The following is a 17,966-nucleotide window of genomic DNA, read 5'->3' on the forward strand; positions in this document are numbered from 1 at the left end:
AATATATTCTGTCACGTGTAATTTTTCTGTTATCAAAAATGAATTAGAACTCATCAAAAGAAATTTCGTAAAATTTTATAGACATTTACTATAATATCAAAGGTATTCAGCAGTTGAAGGAATTATATTCGTTTTCATTTCTCTTCTCTGGTACTGTTAAAGTAATATATCTTGCACTCCTTTAAAAAAAAATAGTACTTACTCTTTGTTCTTTACAAGAAGCCTTCTAATGAAATCTTTTCCTTCCTCTGAAACGTTAGCAAAGGCTTCTTCATCGAAGTCCCAATCACAAGCCTTGACATTTTTCAAAGTTTCTATATCATTATCACCAGCAAATGGTGACAAACCACTCAATCTAAAAACAGAAATACAAACAACACAAGCCATGTCAATATTAATTTATAAGATAAACTGACTTATTAAATATTATCCGTCCAAGGCAAATGAGGACCAGGTGGTTCTGCAAACTAAACTGTTTATCTGCTGTAGTTGTTAGTAGTGTCTTGCAATGTTCGAACATGAGAGAGGCAACAAAGACATTAAAAACTTCGTCTTATTTCATATGAAAAACTAATCGCAAGATATGTGCTTAAATTCTTAAGCAAATAAAACATGAGTGAAGGACAGCGAATATTTTTGTAACAAGGTGAAACAAATACAACAGGCTTCATTTTGCAGAGCGAACATCGGCGAATATTGAACTTCGCCATATTCGACAAACTTGAACCGAACATAGCGTTTGTAATGCACGACACTAGTTGTTAGGACATTCGTGTTCCCTCTCAGTTGACCTGTACACTAGGGCGTAACAAAAAAATATTCCGAAATTCAAAACGTAAGGGTGTACAAAATTTGTTTTGTAGTCTCTACTATAACCATAAAAAACTAGATCACTGATTACATTTTTCACCAAGCCGCAGTAGGTCTAAAGATTATCGCATTGGAGAAATATTATGTTGATCACTTAAGATTTTTATGCGTCTGTACTTAAACTAACAGGTGCCAAACTGTATTAATGAGAAAGCTTGTAAGATTTATATTTCCACTGTTGTTACATTCTAGAATGTGAAAGAATAGCATTAACAAATTACTGAAAGTGTTGTTAAAATGTTTTATAGTAAAAAGAAAATGGTTCTTCTTGTACAAAAGCAATAAATGTAGGTAAATGTTTTTAATAAAAGCATTTTCTGTAAGTATTTCTATTTTTAATATAAAATTGGCAAATTAACTCGCTCTATAGATTAGAATCAAATTAAAATCATGATTTTAGTGGCTGATTATTATTTACTACATACAACCGATTCTGTATGGGTTATTTCTTGTCTACTACAATAAAATTTTCTTCAAATTCTCTTTGTTCTCTTCTGTGCCTGTATAAAAACATTAAACATTATTGCAGTGAATTATGTTCAAAGTGTAATTACTGTATAATACTGATAATGATAGTTATACCATACTCTTTTTGTGTTACGAGTATAAACGCACCGGCAGAACGATATATATTGTGTTTAATGAAATATATTATTTATAACTAGTAACTAAAATTATGTGTAAGTATATCACTAATAATTATTAAATTTTTTAATTGTATTTATTTATGTACTGGCAATGATACAATATGTTTTTCTTATATCCAAGCAAAAATGATGCCATGTAATCCAGAAAAATACTTGCGTGGTCACATCATATGACGTTGCGTTAGTATCTGGTACTTCAGTTGCCTCTATAATCTGACTCCACAGCCTACATGACGGTATCGTTCATAAACTGAACAAGTGGCGCGCTCATCTCCCAGGCCCTCACTCACTTTGGATGGGTAATAAAATTACTTATGAACTGTTGATTACTTCAATTTTATTATTGTAATAAAAATTTTTTGTACTGTACAATGAAGGCACACACCTATTCATAATGTTCATAATGTGAATTAATTCTTTCTGTGATAAAATTGAATGTTCACAGTTCATGTATAATATAATAGGCCTACCTGTATTCAAAATTATTATTATTACAACATACTTACAATACATAAGCCAAAACACCAACAGCCCACATGTCTGTGTAGAAGCCAACTGGTTCCCTTTCAACAATCTCAGGAGCAGCAAATTCAGCAGTTCCTGTGGAGATCTTAACAACTTCATTTGGATCCAGTTTCGTTGCAAGACCGAAGTCTATAAGCTTCACGTTTGTGCTGTTCCTTGTCTGACACATGATGTTCTCAGGTTTGATGTCTAAAGAAAGAAATTACTTTGTTAATCTATACCAGAACTTTTAGACTTAATGAATATCTGACTTCAATAAAATATGTAAACACGTACCAAGATGAATTATGTTCTTTTCATGCATGTGTTTAACTCCCTCGCATATCTGGCGCATGTAGTTGATAACTTCAGCTTCTGACATGGAATAACCCTCTGCTGTTATACGTTCAAACAGTTCACCTCCAGACAAGCTGCAAAAGGAAACATTTTTCAATTGGAATGAATTAATGATTCTAATTATATTATTTACTTATGTTCCGACCAAGTGCCACTGGTAAGGAATAAATTAGCTTATTAAATTGGAACTTTCTTCACTGTAGTTTCATAATTGCTACATTTCTTTATTTCGTGTAAGAATATTAATTTTTTTAGAGAAAATTAGTTAAAGCCATATATAAGAAATATTTCCCAAAAATATATTTCCATAATAAATATAATATGTTGATTGTTGATCACAATAAAAAAAAATAGAAACACGGTACTTTCATAAATATTATTTTTTTCGGGCAATTTCATTTGTCTTGAGGAATGCACCACGAAAAATCTGTCACATCGATAGGAAAAAAAAAAATGAAACTTACAATTCAAAGATAAGAACCATTTCATCATCATCTTCGAATGCATCATGAAGATTGATGAGCTTAGGATGGTGAAGCTGATTCATGATATCAATCTCTTTTCTTATCAGCTCCTTTTCCATAGCATGGGAGACAGGAATGAACTTTGCAGCAAAGATATTGCCAGTCTTTCTCTCACGGCACCGATGTACAACACCAAATGCTCCAGTACCGATTTCTTCAAGGATGTCATACAGATCGTACACACTCGTAGTCTTGATCTCCACTGGCTGAGGTACATACTTGGAATATATGTCAAACACTGTAACAGTTAATAAATTTTAAGTAACACTTATTTACGAGCACAGAAAGAATTGTAAATTAAATTGGTTATTGCTAATAAAATTCGACATTCATTCACTCACTCAATAACGAATTTTCATATTAAGATTTGTACCAAAATATGTTTGCTTACCATACTGATCGTAATCATTGATCTTTCCATCTGCCTGACCACGAATCTTCTTGCCAGTAGCATCGACTGTTAAAAAATGATAAAGTTTTATTAATACATGAAATACAGATATCATTTTTATAATCGGAAAATCAGTAATTCTAATTTAATTTTTTATTATTCCGCATTATAGCATTTACAACCTTACTGAAGAACATACCTTCATATTGTCTTTTCTTAACAACTTTCTTTCCAGTGTCTTTTGTCTTGACAAGATTTGTAACATCACTTGGATCACTTCGGCCATAAATGTTTTCTGCATAGACCCGGAATTCATACTGATGGCCAGGACTGAGGCCTGTGATTGCCATGCTGGTGAACCTCGTACTTCCTACACGGATCCAGCTTGACATGGGATGTTCTCTCTTCTCAACCAAGTAATTGGTGATGTTACTGCCACCATCCCAGCCTGGTGGTTTCCATGTCAGAGCCAGGGAGTCGTGGCCAATATTCTCCACAGTTGGATACCTTGGAGGATCTGGTCGATCTGTACATAATGCAATGTCATTTCCATCAGTTTATGATTATTTCTTATCTAGGTGTAATAATACGATAAATATATTAATAAAAGAAGGGTTCTGTATAGTAACTGTTAAAATTTATGAGATCAATATTATTCCAGTTGGGAGAACAGCTGGCTACATGTTGAAAGGTAAAAGATTCAGTTCTGAACAGGACTGTGTACAGAATATTTTTGTTCATCAGAACTTTCAGAACAACTCTTGGACTCACTCATGCTCCTAGGAAAGGTACTGGTACTAAGAATAATTGGAGTGTAATGCTAACTGCTCATATTCTTCTTGTGTCCTCCTTTTAACTTTATGTTCTCCTTAGTGCTTCATTTTAACACATATTTATTATATTTTCCGTCTATCAAACAACATGAACATTTCTTTTTATGATATGTCAATAACATTTCTCATTTCTCTAATTCACGAAAGTAATATAAGCATCTAGAAATTTATTAATTTATAGCATAAATCAATATATAATATACAGTGAAATGTACGCTAGCATCTAGGATTTTCAGAATCTTATAGCTGAAATATGGACATTACGATGAAGAGAAGAGAAGCGACTAGAAGAATTTGAAATGTGGATATGGAGAATGATGGAGCGTGTGAAATGAACAGACAGAATAAGAAACGAAGCGGTGATGGAAAGAGTGGGTGAAGAAAGAATGATGCTGAAACTGATCAGAAAGAGGAAAAGGAATTGGCTAGGTCACTGGTTGAGAAGAAACTGCCTTCTGAAGGATGCACTGGAAGGAATGGTGAACTGGAGAAGAGTTCGGTGCAGAAGAAATCAGATGATAAACGACATTAAGATATATGGGTCATATGAGGAGACAAAGAGGAAGGCAGAAAATAGGAAAGACTGGAGAATGCTGGGTTTGTAGTGAAAGACCTGCCTTTGGGCAGAACACTATGAATGAATGAATAGCTGAAATGTATATTTTTGTGCACGGAATAAGGAAAAAGTAAAAAAAGTGATTCTCTGGAAGTTAGTCTTACTAAATGTGCCACATATTTGCCGATTTGATTATAAACATTTTAGAAGAGACTCTATATTTGGAAAAGGAATTTTCAGATAATACGGAATAGAAATTAGACACTACAAAAACAAAATTGACTGTTATCTGTGGAAAGTTGAAATGTTGACTAACACTTTTTATAGCCATAGGCTAATGCTTAGTAGAAGCATAAACATGAGCTTCATAAATTAATTGAAATGATGATGTCATGAGAGTTGGTTACATCTCTGCACAAAGAATGATTCGGTTGAAAACCAAATTCGGCAAGCAAAAAGGCAGTGTAGGCCTATATTTGATAATAATTTACAATCAGAATTCAAATGTGATGTTTAAAGTAAGATGCAACATTACTTGGCCTCATAAAAGTAGTCAGAAAAGGAATGTCTTTACTATCATGCAATTACTGCAGCAGTTTTCTTCATTAAAATATGAGATAACAATTAAAACTTACCACTTATCTGGATTTTGATAATTGCTGAATCCATTCCAAGATCATTCTCAGCCTGTACCCGATATGGGCCACTGTCCAATTTGCTACCATCCCGGATTGTCAAAATTGCATGCCTCTCCTGTAACAGGACAAACAGAAAAGTTTCTTAAAAATGCTTCCATGTATTAAATATTTGGCGTTTGCAACTCTTTATTATACAGTCTAATTGACTGGTGAATTAGGAAATAATTAAACAATTTCAATTCGGTTGTTCTATTTATTATTTGGGAACCTAGTTGGAAATTCCCGTCATCAGTAACAATATTTAATTTATTGCACTAAATGAAGTTTGAATTATTAATTTCTAATTCCTCACAGAAGTTCACCATTTCCATTATGGTGCACTTAAGTTAGTGGCACTTCCACTCCTAAAAATAGTGCAATATAATTCTTAAAAAAATAGTTATGTGGCAAAAGACCGAGATATCTAGAACGTCAATGATATTAATACAACTGAGGAGAATTAACGAGTCCTTAATAAGTAAGGATCTTTAACTTACTCATTATATTCAAGGTGCAAGTTCAGTATGAGTAAGAAAAAACTTATGTACTTTATGGAATGAGGCATATTTCGAAATTATTTATAACTTGTATATCGTCGATAACGAAGGTTTTACAACATACAGTGTTAGGGAAACAAATACTAATATTCGAGGGGTGATAGATAAAATCCATTATAATTGAAAGTTCCTCTGCAAGTCTTTCCTTACTCTAAAGCTTTATCCAGTAATTAGCTTTGTATTAAGAAAGCTGTTTTTCGAATAAATACAACATTTAAATGCCTGGAAGATAGGTATCAGCAGAAAGGTACAGTGCCCTTTACCTTCTGAAGACCTCCAATGAATCAGTCGATTTTAGTTTGTTTACCTGGAACGTTCAGTCGATTTTAGTTGGTTTACCTGGAACGTTAACAATTAACATACGTCCAAGATACTCTTTGAGCTTGTATTTTAAATGTGTACTCTGAGATGTGTTAAAAAGGATTTTTTTTTTTTTTTACTTTCATTGTTCTCTATTATTCGAACAAATATTTTGCACTTATTTTCCTAAAATTCTGTGTTATGCATCACTAAAAGTTGTTTCACAGAATAATTTTAATTGACACATGGAATTATTCGTATGAAGGGAGGAGGAAAGTAAATAGAAAGTATGTGACCTGAAAGACAAAGTCCTTAAATATCTCAGATATTAAAACTACTGGCTAAAAATCGATCCATTATAATGCAAACTTCGTATGAAAACATTTTCGAAGGTGATGTAATGAACATGGTTTTCGATATTTCGGACATCCATAAGAGTAATCATATACACATTGAGCTGATTCTACGTACAACAAGAAAATTAAGAAACAAGCTGAATGTTGCATTCCTTTTCCTGAAGTCAAATAATATTAAGAACAGTTTCAGTTTTTCACAGTGGTGTAAAATGTCTGTCTTCTTACCTTCACCTCGACAGCGAAGTGTCCACCTGATTCCACAGTTTCTCCGTCCTTCTGCCAGGTGATCCTAGGCTTGGGAGAACCAGTGAAAGGAATCTTGATAATAACATTTTCACCTTTGTCAAAGAATGCTGTGTCACGGAACCGAGGTGGTACATTCAGTCTTGGTGCAGCTGAAAACAAAAGCAAGCAAGTGTCATTCCACAAAATAAAAAAATTAACGAGAACAATAAAAATAGGGAATAACTGAGACATATTGTTGCGTATTTCATTCGAGGAAGTAGAAGAGAAAGACCGAGAAGAAAATACATCAAAGATATACTCAGTACAATGCAGTGCAACATTTCTAAAGAATTTAAAACAGAGGAAAGAGAAACATGGTTGAAAACGACACCGCAAATCCTTCAGAATTGATTAACTTATTTCAATTAAAAGATCGAAAAATAATTTGTAATTTAATAAAATTGAAAATAGTCACATATTTCTAGGTATTAAAGTATGGAATTTACTGCGACTACTGCACCTAGTGTATTAAAATATGAGAAATAAGTTATATTTACTGAATTTTTCGTTCATAAGAGTAACATACGATTAAATAAATAAAATAATAACCAAGTTAATAAGTACCGGTACTGTTAAAAGAAAGTTTCTTACAAATATTAATTTCTCTTTTTTCTTCTCCTCCTCTGTCTCTGTCTCTGTGTCTCTGTCTCTCTTTCTCTCTACCCCCTTTCTGCCATTCATTCTGGTCACAATGCCTTACTTTTATCATGTTTAATAATTAAGACGAAACCTATGAAAAACTGAAAAATAGTTTCTAATTAAAAAATACGAAGTATGTGAAATGGATAATGACATATATTTCTGTCAAAATCTTGCAAAATCAAAATTACATTTTACACAATAATTTTCTCAAGAAGTTAGAGACTATCTCCAATCTAACCTATACTGTACTCAGAAATCTTGAGATAGATAAACTCATGTTGTCAATAGTGTTTGTTTAGATGCAAGAATACAAAGTAATAGATTTCCGTATTAAAAATATAATTTGTAATATTTAGTATATTTTGAAATCATAACACTAAAATTTTGAGAAATAGTGCTGATGTTTTTTATTCATCCAGATCTTAATTTATTTTTCAAAATGTGAATATACACAAAAAAAATATATATATAATCATCCTAAAAACGTATCCTGAAATAAACTTAATGTCAGATGTGTTGGCACTCACTCATGATGATGAGTTCGGCACGTGTTGACTTGATGCCTCCCTTGTTCACGGCTCTGCAAACATACTCGTCAGCATCTTCTCCATACACGTCATTCACAATGAGCGAGTACACATCACCTTCTTTGAGCATGTGATACTTGGTACCGTGAATGACTTCACGGGCTCCCTTGTACCTAAAATATAACAATGAAACAAATGTTCAATGAGTGTAATTTAAAAGCTTTTCGAAGTGTAGCATTATGTAGAATCAATCATATTTTAAGCTTTAGGTAAACTCGTCTTGAGTTACTGAGAGATCACTAAGTGAACGACTGAGTGATCACTGAATTAGCAATTGAGTTAAGTTATCAATTTTCACATTGACGAGAATTGTATATAGGTTTGCTGTTTTCCTTTGGTTGGAGAATATAAATCCATGGCAATGGCCACCGAGGTTGTTTTGGGATAATGGTTGCGTTCAGCCAGGATAGCACTAAGGCAGCGTAAACATTGAATGCCTTGCTGACTGACAGTGCTTCGATTTCACTGTAATAGTGGTCGCCATTTTTCGTAGCAAAATTCTTTTTGCTGCACTTCTGCTGCTCACTCAGCAAAAGAACAAGGATATGGTTGTTTGTAAACACAACGGACATTTTGGAATCTGGTTAGTTCAGACCCTCACAGCTACTGTCACTCATTAAAAAATTAATAGTCGAGTTAATTAAATTATAAATAATTTATTGATAGATATTTTCATAAACTCAACTAACAGAAATGAACTATAGGAATGGACTAAATTTCAACCTGATAGAAAATATGCATCTTTATTGCACTTACCATGTAACGTTTGGTTTTGGATTTCCAGTAATTGTGCACTGAAATTGTGCATTGTGGTTCTGAATGGAATTGACATTGCGCAAAGGCTTCACAATTTCTGGAGGTGTTGCAGCTGTAATTTAAAACAAACATCACATTTAATATTTCGAAATAATTATGTCAATGGTAACTGACTATTGCAGAAGTTAATTTCATTGCTAGTTTCGTTGATTGAGAAAATCTTCAGGTAGCAAGAATGTATGATGAACAGTCTGGTAGATTTCCACCAGCACACTTTCACCTTGTCGGTCAGTGTGTACTTCCTCTTACCAATTATGAGGACAATTTATTGTTCCTAATGCTAAAGTATTCCCATGCCATGGTGTCGTGGTTTAAGGCATCCTGCCTAGGACTTGCATTACGGAAATACGCGCTGGTTCGAGTTCTTACGGGGCAAGAAATTTTCTCATGAAATTTCGGCCATTGTATGGGACCGGTGTCCATCTAGCATTGTGAGCTACAATAGGTAGTGAAATACGGTTGCGAAAGCCAGCTATAATCATCGTGCTAACCACATGATACCTCCATTCTGGTTGCATGATCGTACACCTCTACTTCGGCATGTGGACTTGAGACCAGCAGCCAGCTGGTCAGTCTGGGCCCTTCAAGGGCTGTGTGCCACGGATTATTATTATTATTATTATTATTATTATTATTATTATTATTATTATTATTATTAATGCTAAAAAAAGGCAAATTTTTACGTACTAATTTACTAAAAATAAGCATTCTTAAATTATTTATTCTCCAAAATTAACCAAAGAGATGTTGGTTAGAATTGCTTACCTCAGTTTTCCTAACATTTTTGGCATCTCATCACTCGATGCAATTCTCTTCAAGAAATGAAAGTAATATTTTCACAGATGCTTTTTTTTTTCCATTTTTTTCTCACATGTGAGAATTTGATTTGTACACACTGTATTTTAAATTCCTCCAAAGATAAAATTTGTGTATTTTTTATGGTATTATATTTATTTTAATAATTTCGTAGCTATACGTACATAATCATAATACATTACTGTTTACTGTGAAAGCAATGGAGTGATTTTCTAGGGGAATTGTGCAGATCTAGGCAATAAGCAACATCATCCAAAATTTTCTGGTGAGAACTCTATGCTGACATCTAGGTCTCTTCAACTCTTCCTGTCTCACGAAATTTATTCACTAATTTATGAATAGCTGTGCAACTTGAAACTTTTCACTACAGAATCTTTCTTGAAATCGTCAATCAAATTCCACATGCTGACCGTATTAGCACATATTAATCATATTAAACTCTCTATGAAATAGGATAACTTATAAAATGCATTTTATTCTTTGTGGTTACATAGCAATACAACATGTATGGGGGGAAAAAAGACGTGATATGGTGACCTTGATTCTAGCATAGCTGCTTGTACTAAAGCACTCGAGAACAAGACATATTCCACACAGTAGAAAACCACTCCACTGTTGATTCTGTATTATCTAAGGCAGTATAAATAAAAAAGTTAAATGGGATGTTGGAAAGTTTATAATACATTGAAATATAGAGAAATATATTGGCTTGTAATGATTGGGTAGTCATATTTGCTTAAAGAAGCATTAGTGTTATGCAATACCACTGTGCAAATACTGTTAGAATTAATTTCAAATTTATAATTTTTATTGTGTAGTTTAGGTCTCCGTTAAATGTTAATAATCGACATACTAACAAGACAAATAAAGTAATATGTATGCTAACATATCTGACTCATTAATATTCTATCTCCCTTTCCACAAACTTTCCTTTTTGTTGGCTATAGTTCCATAAATTTACAAGTTTCAAATTAATGTCAGAATTGATAAAATTGCCTTTAAAATTATATCTCAACAGCGATTGTTTTCCTGACATATTTTCCATAATATGTGTAGTTTGTATACTGGAGAAAAATATACTGTACCAGTATCTTGCATATTTTAAACCATGAAAGCACAATTAAGAATGAATTTCTATTTTATGACTTGGAAATGGTGGCACTATTAAACTACTCATTTAGATGGCTCCTCATAGAAATGCAAACTAAATGTAACAAAACATAAGATGTTTTTCTTTTCTCAGTTAAAACTTTTGAACATTCACAACTTTCAATGGAAGAGTATATACACAGTACGAAACAAAACCGAATGAAAATGTTGGTTGAGATATAGAATACTCACTTAGTGGATCCTTGATCTTGACTGATGTTGAGTTCGAGGATGGTTGACTCAAGCCTGCTTCATTTTGAGCGAAGACACGGAATTCATATTGACGACCTTCAATGAGATTTGAGATGTTGATCTGAGTGGCAAAACATATGGAGAGGTTAACTCTCTGCCAGGACTCGCTGCCAACCTCACGCTTGTCTATCCAGTAGCCCTGGATTCTTGATCCACCATCTGATTCTGGCTTATCCCATGACAGATTAACAAAGTCTTCACCCACTTCTGTGACTTTCGGAACTCCGGGTTGTGATGGAGGATCTGTCAATGATAAATGTTACATAAGGAAGAAATGTTTATGATATGAACTCTTATGTGAAACGTTTTGAAGTATTGGAATTCTTGTTCTTGATTTTTATCATATTTCCTCTTATGTCAATGAATTGTGGCATTGGAAACAAAAAGAATGGCATTATGTAAAATTATTGACTACGTTAAATTAGTCCTGCACTGTAGCTGCGTGACTGAGGCGTCATGTCTTGGAATGGTGATACAGGATGAGCAATGGTTTGAGTCCTCAAGGGAGAAAAAATTTCTCACGAAATCGCGACCAGTGCATGGGACCAGTGCCTGTCTAGCATTGTAATGTATTTCAGATGGTACAAAATTTTTCTTTTTACTTTCTTTTAAGTGTGTCTTATGAATTAGAGTTTAAGAAAATAAACTATGAAGGGAATATCATTCACAATATTAAAAGAACTAAACTGCTGCAAAGTGCTTAAAAAAACGGGAAAATTTGTGTTATCTTTGTGACACCAAATTCTTTTGTTGTCAGAATGAAGGACATGGATGAAAGAAGAGAACTACATTAATAAATATTATTGCTGAATACACGTAAAATATGTAGGCCTATTAATATCAATACAGTATTTAAGTATACAGAAACAATTTTTGTACTAATTCAAGCAGAATGTATGAAGTTGGTTAAATGTCAGACATTAGTTCACAAAATACTATATATCATAAATAATTACACGTTGGCCAAAATATCTCAAAATACTAAAGTCACACATTTACATAACTGAATAGAAATAAACCTGTTCACTTGTAAATAAGTATTAGGAATATAACAATGTCGAAACTCACCGAATGGTGGTTTTGCTTTGATGGGGTTAGTTCCTTCAAGTGGTGGTCCCATTCCATTGTCATTGACAGCCATCACTCGGAACAGGTATTCCTGTCCCTCTGTGAGACCCTGCACTGTGAAGGTGGTTTCCTTGCAGAAGCTGGATACTATGATCCAGTGTGTGAGACTAACATCTCGCCTCTCCACCACATAGTGGGTAATACGCAGACCACCATCATATTGAGGTGGTTTCCAGTTGAGTGTACAAGTGTGCTTTGTAATGTCGGACACCTCCAGAGGACCAATTGGAGCACCAGGAAGACCTATAAATAAATATATAATAATTACGTGTTTGTTATATTACTATAATTAGCAAAATTCCTGAGCTATCGTATACTTTGTGCTATGCAGCTACTGTGTACCTATTATGATCAGCATAAAAAATATATAATGGTTTAGAGAGACTTTTCATCCATCTCCATTCCAAACGATTTTTAATAGATATCCAATAATTTTATTGAATTTAACATTAAGCTGTTGTTCATGTTATTGCTGCTCTGTTTTTGCTGTAGTGTTGATGATGATGATGCCGATGACGATGATGTCAGTTAATATGGTGGTGAAAGTAGAGGTGATGGGGGTGGTGATGGTGGGGATGACGCAATGCCTATCAATTTATTTCTCTATTGTTTTTATGTGAAAATACGCTTTCGAGACACATTATTAATTTGGGAACATATGAAAAGTTTTATTTTACAAATGGCTGTTAATCACTGAGCACTTTTTCTTTTAGTTCAATGTTATTTGAAACTTTCCCAGTGTTCAACATGGTATGAATGTTTTGTTATTTCTTTCTTTGTATTGTATCACAGATGTAGAAACATCCTGTGTTTCAGAGCTACAAATGGCCCGTCATAACACAAAACAAGGGAATGGAAACTATGTGTTGCCTCCAATGTCAAGAGGACTGGAGAATAATTCTTGACAGTGGATCCAATGCACATGTTCACAGGTTCACCTTTCCTTACCTTTATTGATGATGGAACTAATACATAGCTCCAAAACAGTGAAAATTTGTATATCTATGACATGGTAAAAAAGGGAAAATTTCGTACCATTTTTTTCTTTCCTCAAAAATGTTCTCTTTATATTGCCAGATAAAATATTAAAATCTTGACATTAACAAAGCTGTCTAACAAGATTCTATAAATATAGCCAAATTTTGTCTAATTATTAATATATTTATATTTTGGCACTTCTCTCCCAGGGCCAATGAATGAGGTTGTTACTAAATACTTAAAGTGCCTTGTGATTCCTCGGCATAACTTTCTTTGTGCAATTCAGTTAACCGACTAGAATGCATTCTAAGGACAATATTTATCAGTCCTTAAAATAATTAGCTTCAAATGCAATCGTATAAATCATACTCTGATTAATACATTGAAGCTTTAAGAGGGTTTCAACATTAGCACCTACTTACTGAGATTCTGTCTTCGTGGAGTTAAACAATGTCTCTTTTGAATAAGTACCTCATACATTACACTATACTTAATTTTTAAATGATAACCAAGAGCATTTACAGATATTTTTGTTAAATATAATAGATTTTGGAACTCTAGGACATCTGTTACAATCAGTCTGAACCAGATATACAATTTGTTTTTGGCTGTAACTTACCAGTGATGTAGACTGTGAAAGATGCTGAAACATTGCCACTGTCGTTCTTCACATTCAGCGTGTAAGTTCCAGCATCATTCTTCGTGATGTCCTTGATAAATATAATAAGATATTCGTCGAATACTGTGTATTTAATGTGAGTGCTTTCCTCCACTTTCTTTCCATCTTTGGTTAATGTCACTTCCATAGGCTGATCACCAGAGTAATAGATCTTGATCTTTGTGTTATCTCCTTCTGGCAAGTACAGATCTCCTGGCATGCGATCAATTCTTGGTGGAGCTATAACAAAAATGATAATACAGGTATGCAATGAGATTGAGAAATGAAATGTTAACATTTTGTTAAATTATGCATAAGAACACAATCATCTTTTAGTAATCTACAGTTAAAATAAATGTTGTTCATTTCATTACAGAAGAGCAAATATATTTATTTTGAGGAAATATGACAGTCATGTTAAAATGTGTATTTCGTATTTATTTTACTTCTAAGACCACCAATTTTACAGTAATAATTTCAAACAATGTCCTGTAGAATAGTCTTTTTCTTATTATCTTGGGTTTTCTAATTTCTTCTCATTTAAATTTGTGTGTTATTTTAGATATTGTAAATTGATCAACAGAATAGATAAGATAAAACCTAGGGCATCCATGTCAAACCTCTCAATGGAAAATAAGTTCGGTTGAAAGAAGTTTCAAATATTTCCTTCATTTTTCGATATTTTAAGCTGTGGTATGACTATTTACGACAGCTGATTGTGAATTTTCAGAAAGTATAAGATGTTGATGATTAATATTTAAGATCTATGAATTATTTACCGGAAATTATGGGTATAAAATAATCAATGTCCCTTTTCCATAGAATCTTTCTTACTGTTGAGTGTCCCACCCTTTCACATTAACACAGACTAAACTTATGAATTCGTAACTAGAAATTACTTTTTAAAAGAGTATTTTCTGAAATCAATGAATTATCTGTATCTAATATTTACTTCCACGCTGACCATAGAGACCAAGTTGTTTACATAGTTACCATTAAATCCAAGTTTCCAGGCTTTGAGTTCGGCCAAGGCAATGCATTTTTAAGAATGACAAAAATACTTAGCATAATCCTTTGACAGTGGAGTAAGATGTGTCGTAGCTTTACGGCACTTATAAAACCCAGTTTCTAATTAAGAGAGCTCCAGTCAAAATTTACCCTCTTTTCTCCCATATACTTACTTACAAATGGCTTTTAGAGTACCCGGAGGTTCATTGTCACCCTCACATAAGCCCACTATCAGTCCCTGTCCTAAGCAAGATTAATCCAGTCCCTACCATCATATCCCACCTCTCTCAAATCCATTTTAATATTATCCTCTCATCTACGTCTCGTCCTCCCCAAAGGTCTTTTTCCCCACAGGTCTCCCAACTAACACTCTATACGCCTTTCTGGATTCACTCATATGTGCTACATGCCCTGCCAATCTCAAATGTCTGGATTTAATATTCCTAATAATGTTAGGTGAAGAATACAATGCGTGCAGTTCTGTGTTGTGTAACTTTCTCCATTCTCCTGTAACTTCATCTCTCTTAGCCCAAATATTTTCCTAAGCACTTTATTCTCGAACATCCTTAACCTCTGTTCCTCTTTCAAAGTGAAAGTTCATATATCAAAGATAAACCCTGATACTCAACATCATTCCCTATCATCCTATCATCGGAAATAATTTACTTCATCCTACAGACTCCCTCAATCTTAGAATATAATGCAAATTTGCCAGAGAACAGAAAGGTCTGAGTGATCATATTTGTAAGCAACAAACGAAATTATCATATTTACCTCCTATCTTAATACGGGCAGTTGTTGTGACAAAGCCCAGAGCATTGTTGGCCTCGCAGGTGTAGTCTCCATCATCTGCACCCCAAACCTCTGATACATGCAGTTTGAAGACGCCAGCCTTCTGTTCGGTGTAGAATCTGCCGCCCATAGTTATCTCCCTGCCATTCTTCAGCCACCGAGCAGTGGGAGCAGGGTTTCCCTTTGCCTCGCACTCCAATACAAGTGGTAGACCAAGTGGAATACATTGGTTGCTGAGTGGGCGAACGAATTCTGGTTTCTCGCCACCCTCAACCTCACAGATCTTGATGGGTGTTGTGCAAGAACTAGGTTCACTCTTTCCAGCAGCATTCACCGCAAAGATTCGGAATTCGTAATTCGCCTGTTCAACAAGGTTAAGGACAGTGTAACTGCAGTCTAGTACGTTATATTCATTGCATTTTATCCACGACGCCACACCAACTTCACGCTTCTCGATGATGTAGCCTGTGATGCGACTGCCACCGTCTGATGCAGGTGGTTCCCATTTGAGATCGACGTAACTCCTGCCAACCTTGACGATCGTCGGCGTTCCTGGTGGTGATGGAACAGTGAACTTGCCCTTGAGCTTGAATTTGGATGAGGGAGGTGATGGCTTGCTCCATCCAGCCGCGTTCTTTGCTCTTACTCTGAACTCGTATTCGCATCCAGACAAGAGACTATGCACAATGTATGTTGTGTCCTTCACAAGATAATCATTTGCCACACGCCACTGAGATTCTGCAACATCTCTGTAACAGAAGTGTTCCGTATTTATTATTCCAGTGCTCTTACTCGCGTAATATATTTATTTTCATTTCAATAGATATCACCAATGACCTACACTTTCCCTTCCAGGAGTATCACAGAGAAGCTGCCCTAGAATTTTACTATGGTGCATCAGGTGGATATGGATTTGTTATATAAAGGATGGTGACAATGACGACGATTATAGCTGATGAAAAAATGCTGGATTGATGACAGAGACATTGGCACTTCCTTTGTCTATATTAAGTTTCACTTTGAGTTAATAATTTTGATCTAATTTCTCTTGCATGGAAAGTCAACAATCTAGACATTCAAGTGATGATGCGCCCTCACGTAAATTATTTGAGTATAACTGACCATGGCTCTGTTTTAATGATATATGGTATGTCACGGGCTAATTTATACAAGTTATGATGGATTATTTAGTTACAGATAAGATTCATAAAATGTCTCACGAAAACATACTGATAGTATTTGTTTAAATGTTTCTTTAAAGATATAAAATTTCGTAGTTCCCTTTCCAGAACGTCCAGAAACTGCCATCATATACTAATTTTATCCACATACACTCATCAAGATGTTAATATTTCTATTTCAGACTTCCTCAATTGTAGCAGAAGCTTACTGGTACTCCAATTAAGGCAAAAATATCGTATATAGATGCACAATTACACATTTTACTTTCATCCCAGTATTGCAATTTGCCTCAACATACTTATCAAATAATGACGTTATTAGTACCTATATAAAATCAGTATCCATATTCACATATGTTTTAATTAACTTTTTTTCCCCCCATTTTTGTTACAAAAGTGAGCCCCGAAGACTAGCTCTGAAGGCTCTAATGGACTTATTGTGCCTTACTGCTCCTATAGTTGGAATGGTTTTTGAAGTCAGAAGAGCCACAATCTTGTAAATATTGCAATTCAGCTATATGGTACCATCTGTACATTCTGCCTGCACGTCTTAATGTTTCAATAGTGTCCCATGTCCCCGAAAGCATATTATATTTCCTCATACAGATGTCATCTTTACAGAAGTCACAATACTAGATCACACTGCACCATTTGGGATAATACTATTACAATTATGATAATGAATACTGAAATGTAGATGGTAGAATGATTGAGGAAAATGGGACAACCTGGAGAAAAATTCTCAGGAACTTTAGTTTTGTCATCACATATATAACAACTATTCAATCACCAGAAATCGATCCCAAATTAGTGGTCATCGTAAGCAGTGCTTTGCTGACTGAACTACCAAGGTGACTTTTCAATTGTCTTGGTGAATATGCCTATGGTCTATTGTTCTTCCACATTTAATATTTAAAAGCACAATATTGCACATTTCATTAGGATTATACTGAATAATTTTCAAGCACACAAGTAGGCCTACCACTGAGAAGTACATTTTGTTCTGAGGTTTTCCTGTCATGAGAGTTCAGACCATCTACACATGTACTGCCTTAAACAATGCGCCTTGTGAATAGGAACATGAAGATGAAAAGCAACTTTT

The 17,966-nt window shown here is 34.2% G+C and overlaps 1 protein-coding gene across 45 annotated transcripts in view; it reads right to left on the bottom strand.

Moving 5' to 3' along the window:
• The window catches only part of bt (projectin protein bent), a 408,836-nt gene that overhangs the window by 20,710 nt on the left and 370,160 nt on the right, over positions 1 to 17,966 (bottom strand). For all 45 annotated transcript variants that reach the window (XM_069837452.1, XM_069837423.1, XM_069837454.1 and 42 more), the window contains 14 exons: positions 15,666 to 16,432; positions 13,845 to 14,123; positions 12,188 to 12,490; positions 11,060 to 11,362; positions 8,843 to 8,954; positions 8,027 to 8,199; positions 6,798 to 6,967; positions 5,318 to 5,435; positions 3,493 to 3,819; positions 3,294 to 3,359; positions 2,843 to 3,140; positions 2,319 to 2,452; positions 2,024 to 2,231; positions 203 to 355 (listed from right to left, as the gene is read on the bottom strand). In XM_069837452.1, coding sequence (XP_069693553.1) covers positions 203 to 355; positions 2,024 to 2,231; positions 2,319 to 2,452; positions 2,843 to 3,140; positions 3,294 to 3,359; positions 3,493 to 3,819; positions 5,318 to 5,435; positions 6,798 to 6,967; positions 8,027 to 8,199; positions 8,843 to 8,954; positions 11,060 to 11,362; positions 12,188 to 12,490; positions 13,845 to 14,123; positions 15,666 to 16,432 — 3,411 coding nt within the window. The remainder of the gene's footprint in view (positions 1 to 202; positions 356 to 2,023; positions 2,232 to 2,318; positions 2,453 to 2,842; positions 3,141 to 3,293; positions 3,360 to 3,492; positions 3,820 to 5,317; positions 5,436 to 6,797; positions 6,968 to 8,026; positions 8,200 to 8,842; positions 8,955 to 11,059; positions 11,363 to 12,187; positions 12,491 to 13,844; positions 14,124 to 15,665; positions 16,433 to 17,966) is intronic.

The sequence above is a fragment of the Periplaneta americana genome, chromosome 10 (assembly GCF_040183065.1).
Source record: "Periplaneta americana isolate PAMFEO1 chromosome 10, P.americana_PAMFEO1_priV1, whole genome shotgun sequence".
NCBI lineage: Eukaryota > Metazoa > Arthropoda > Insecta > Blattodea > Blattidae > Periplaneta > Periplaneta americana.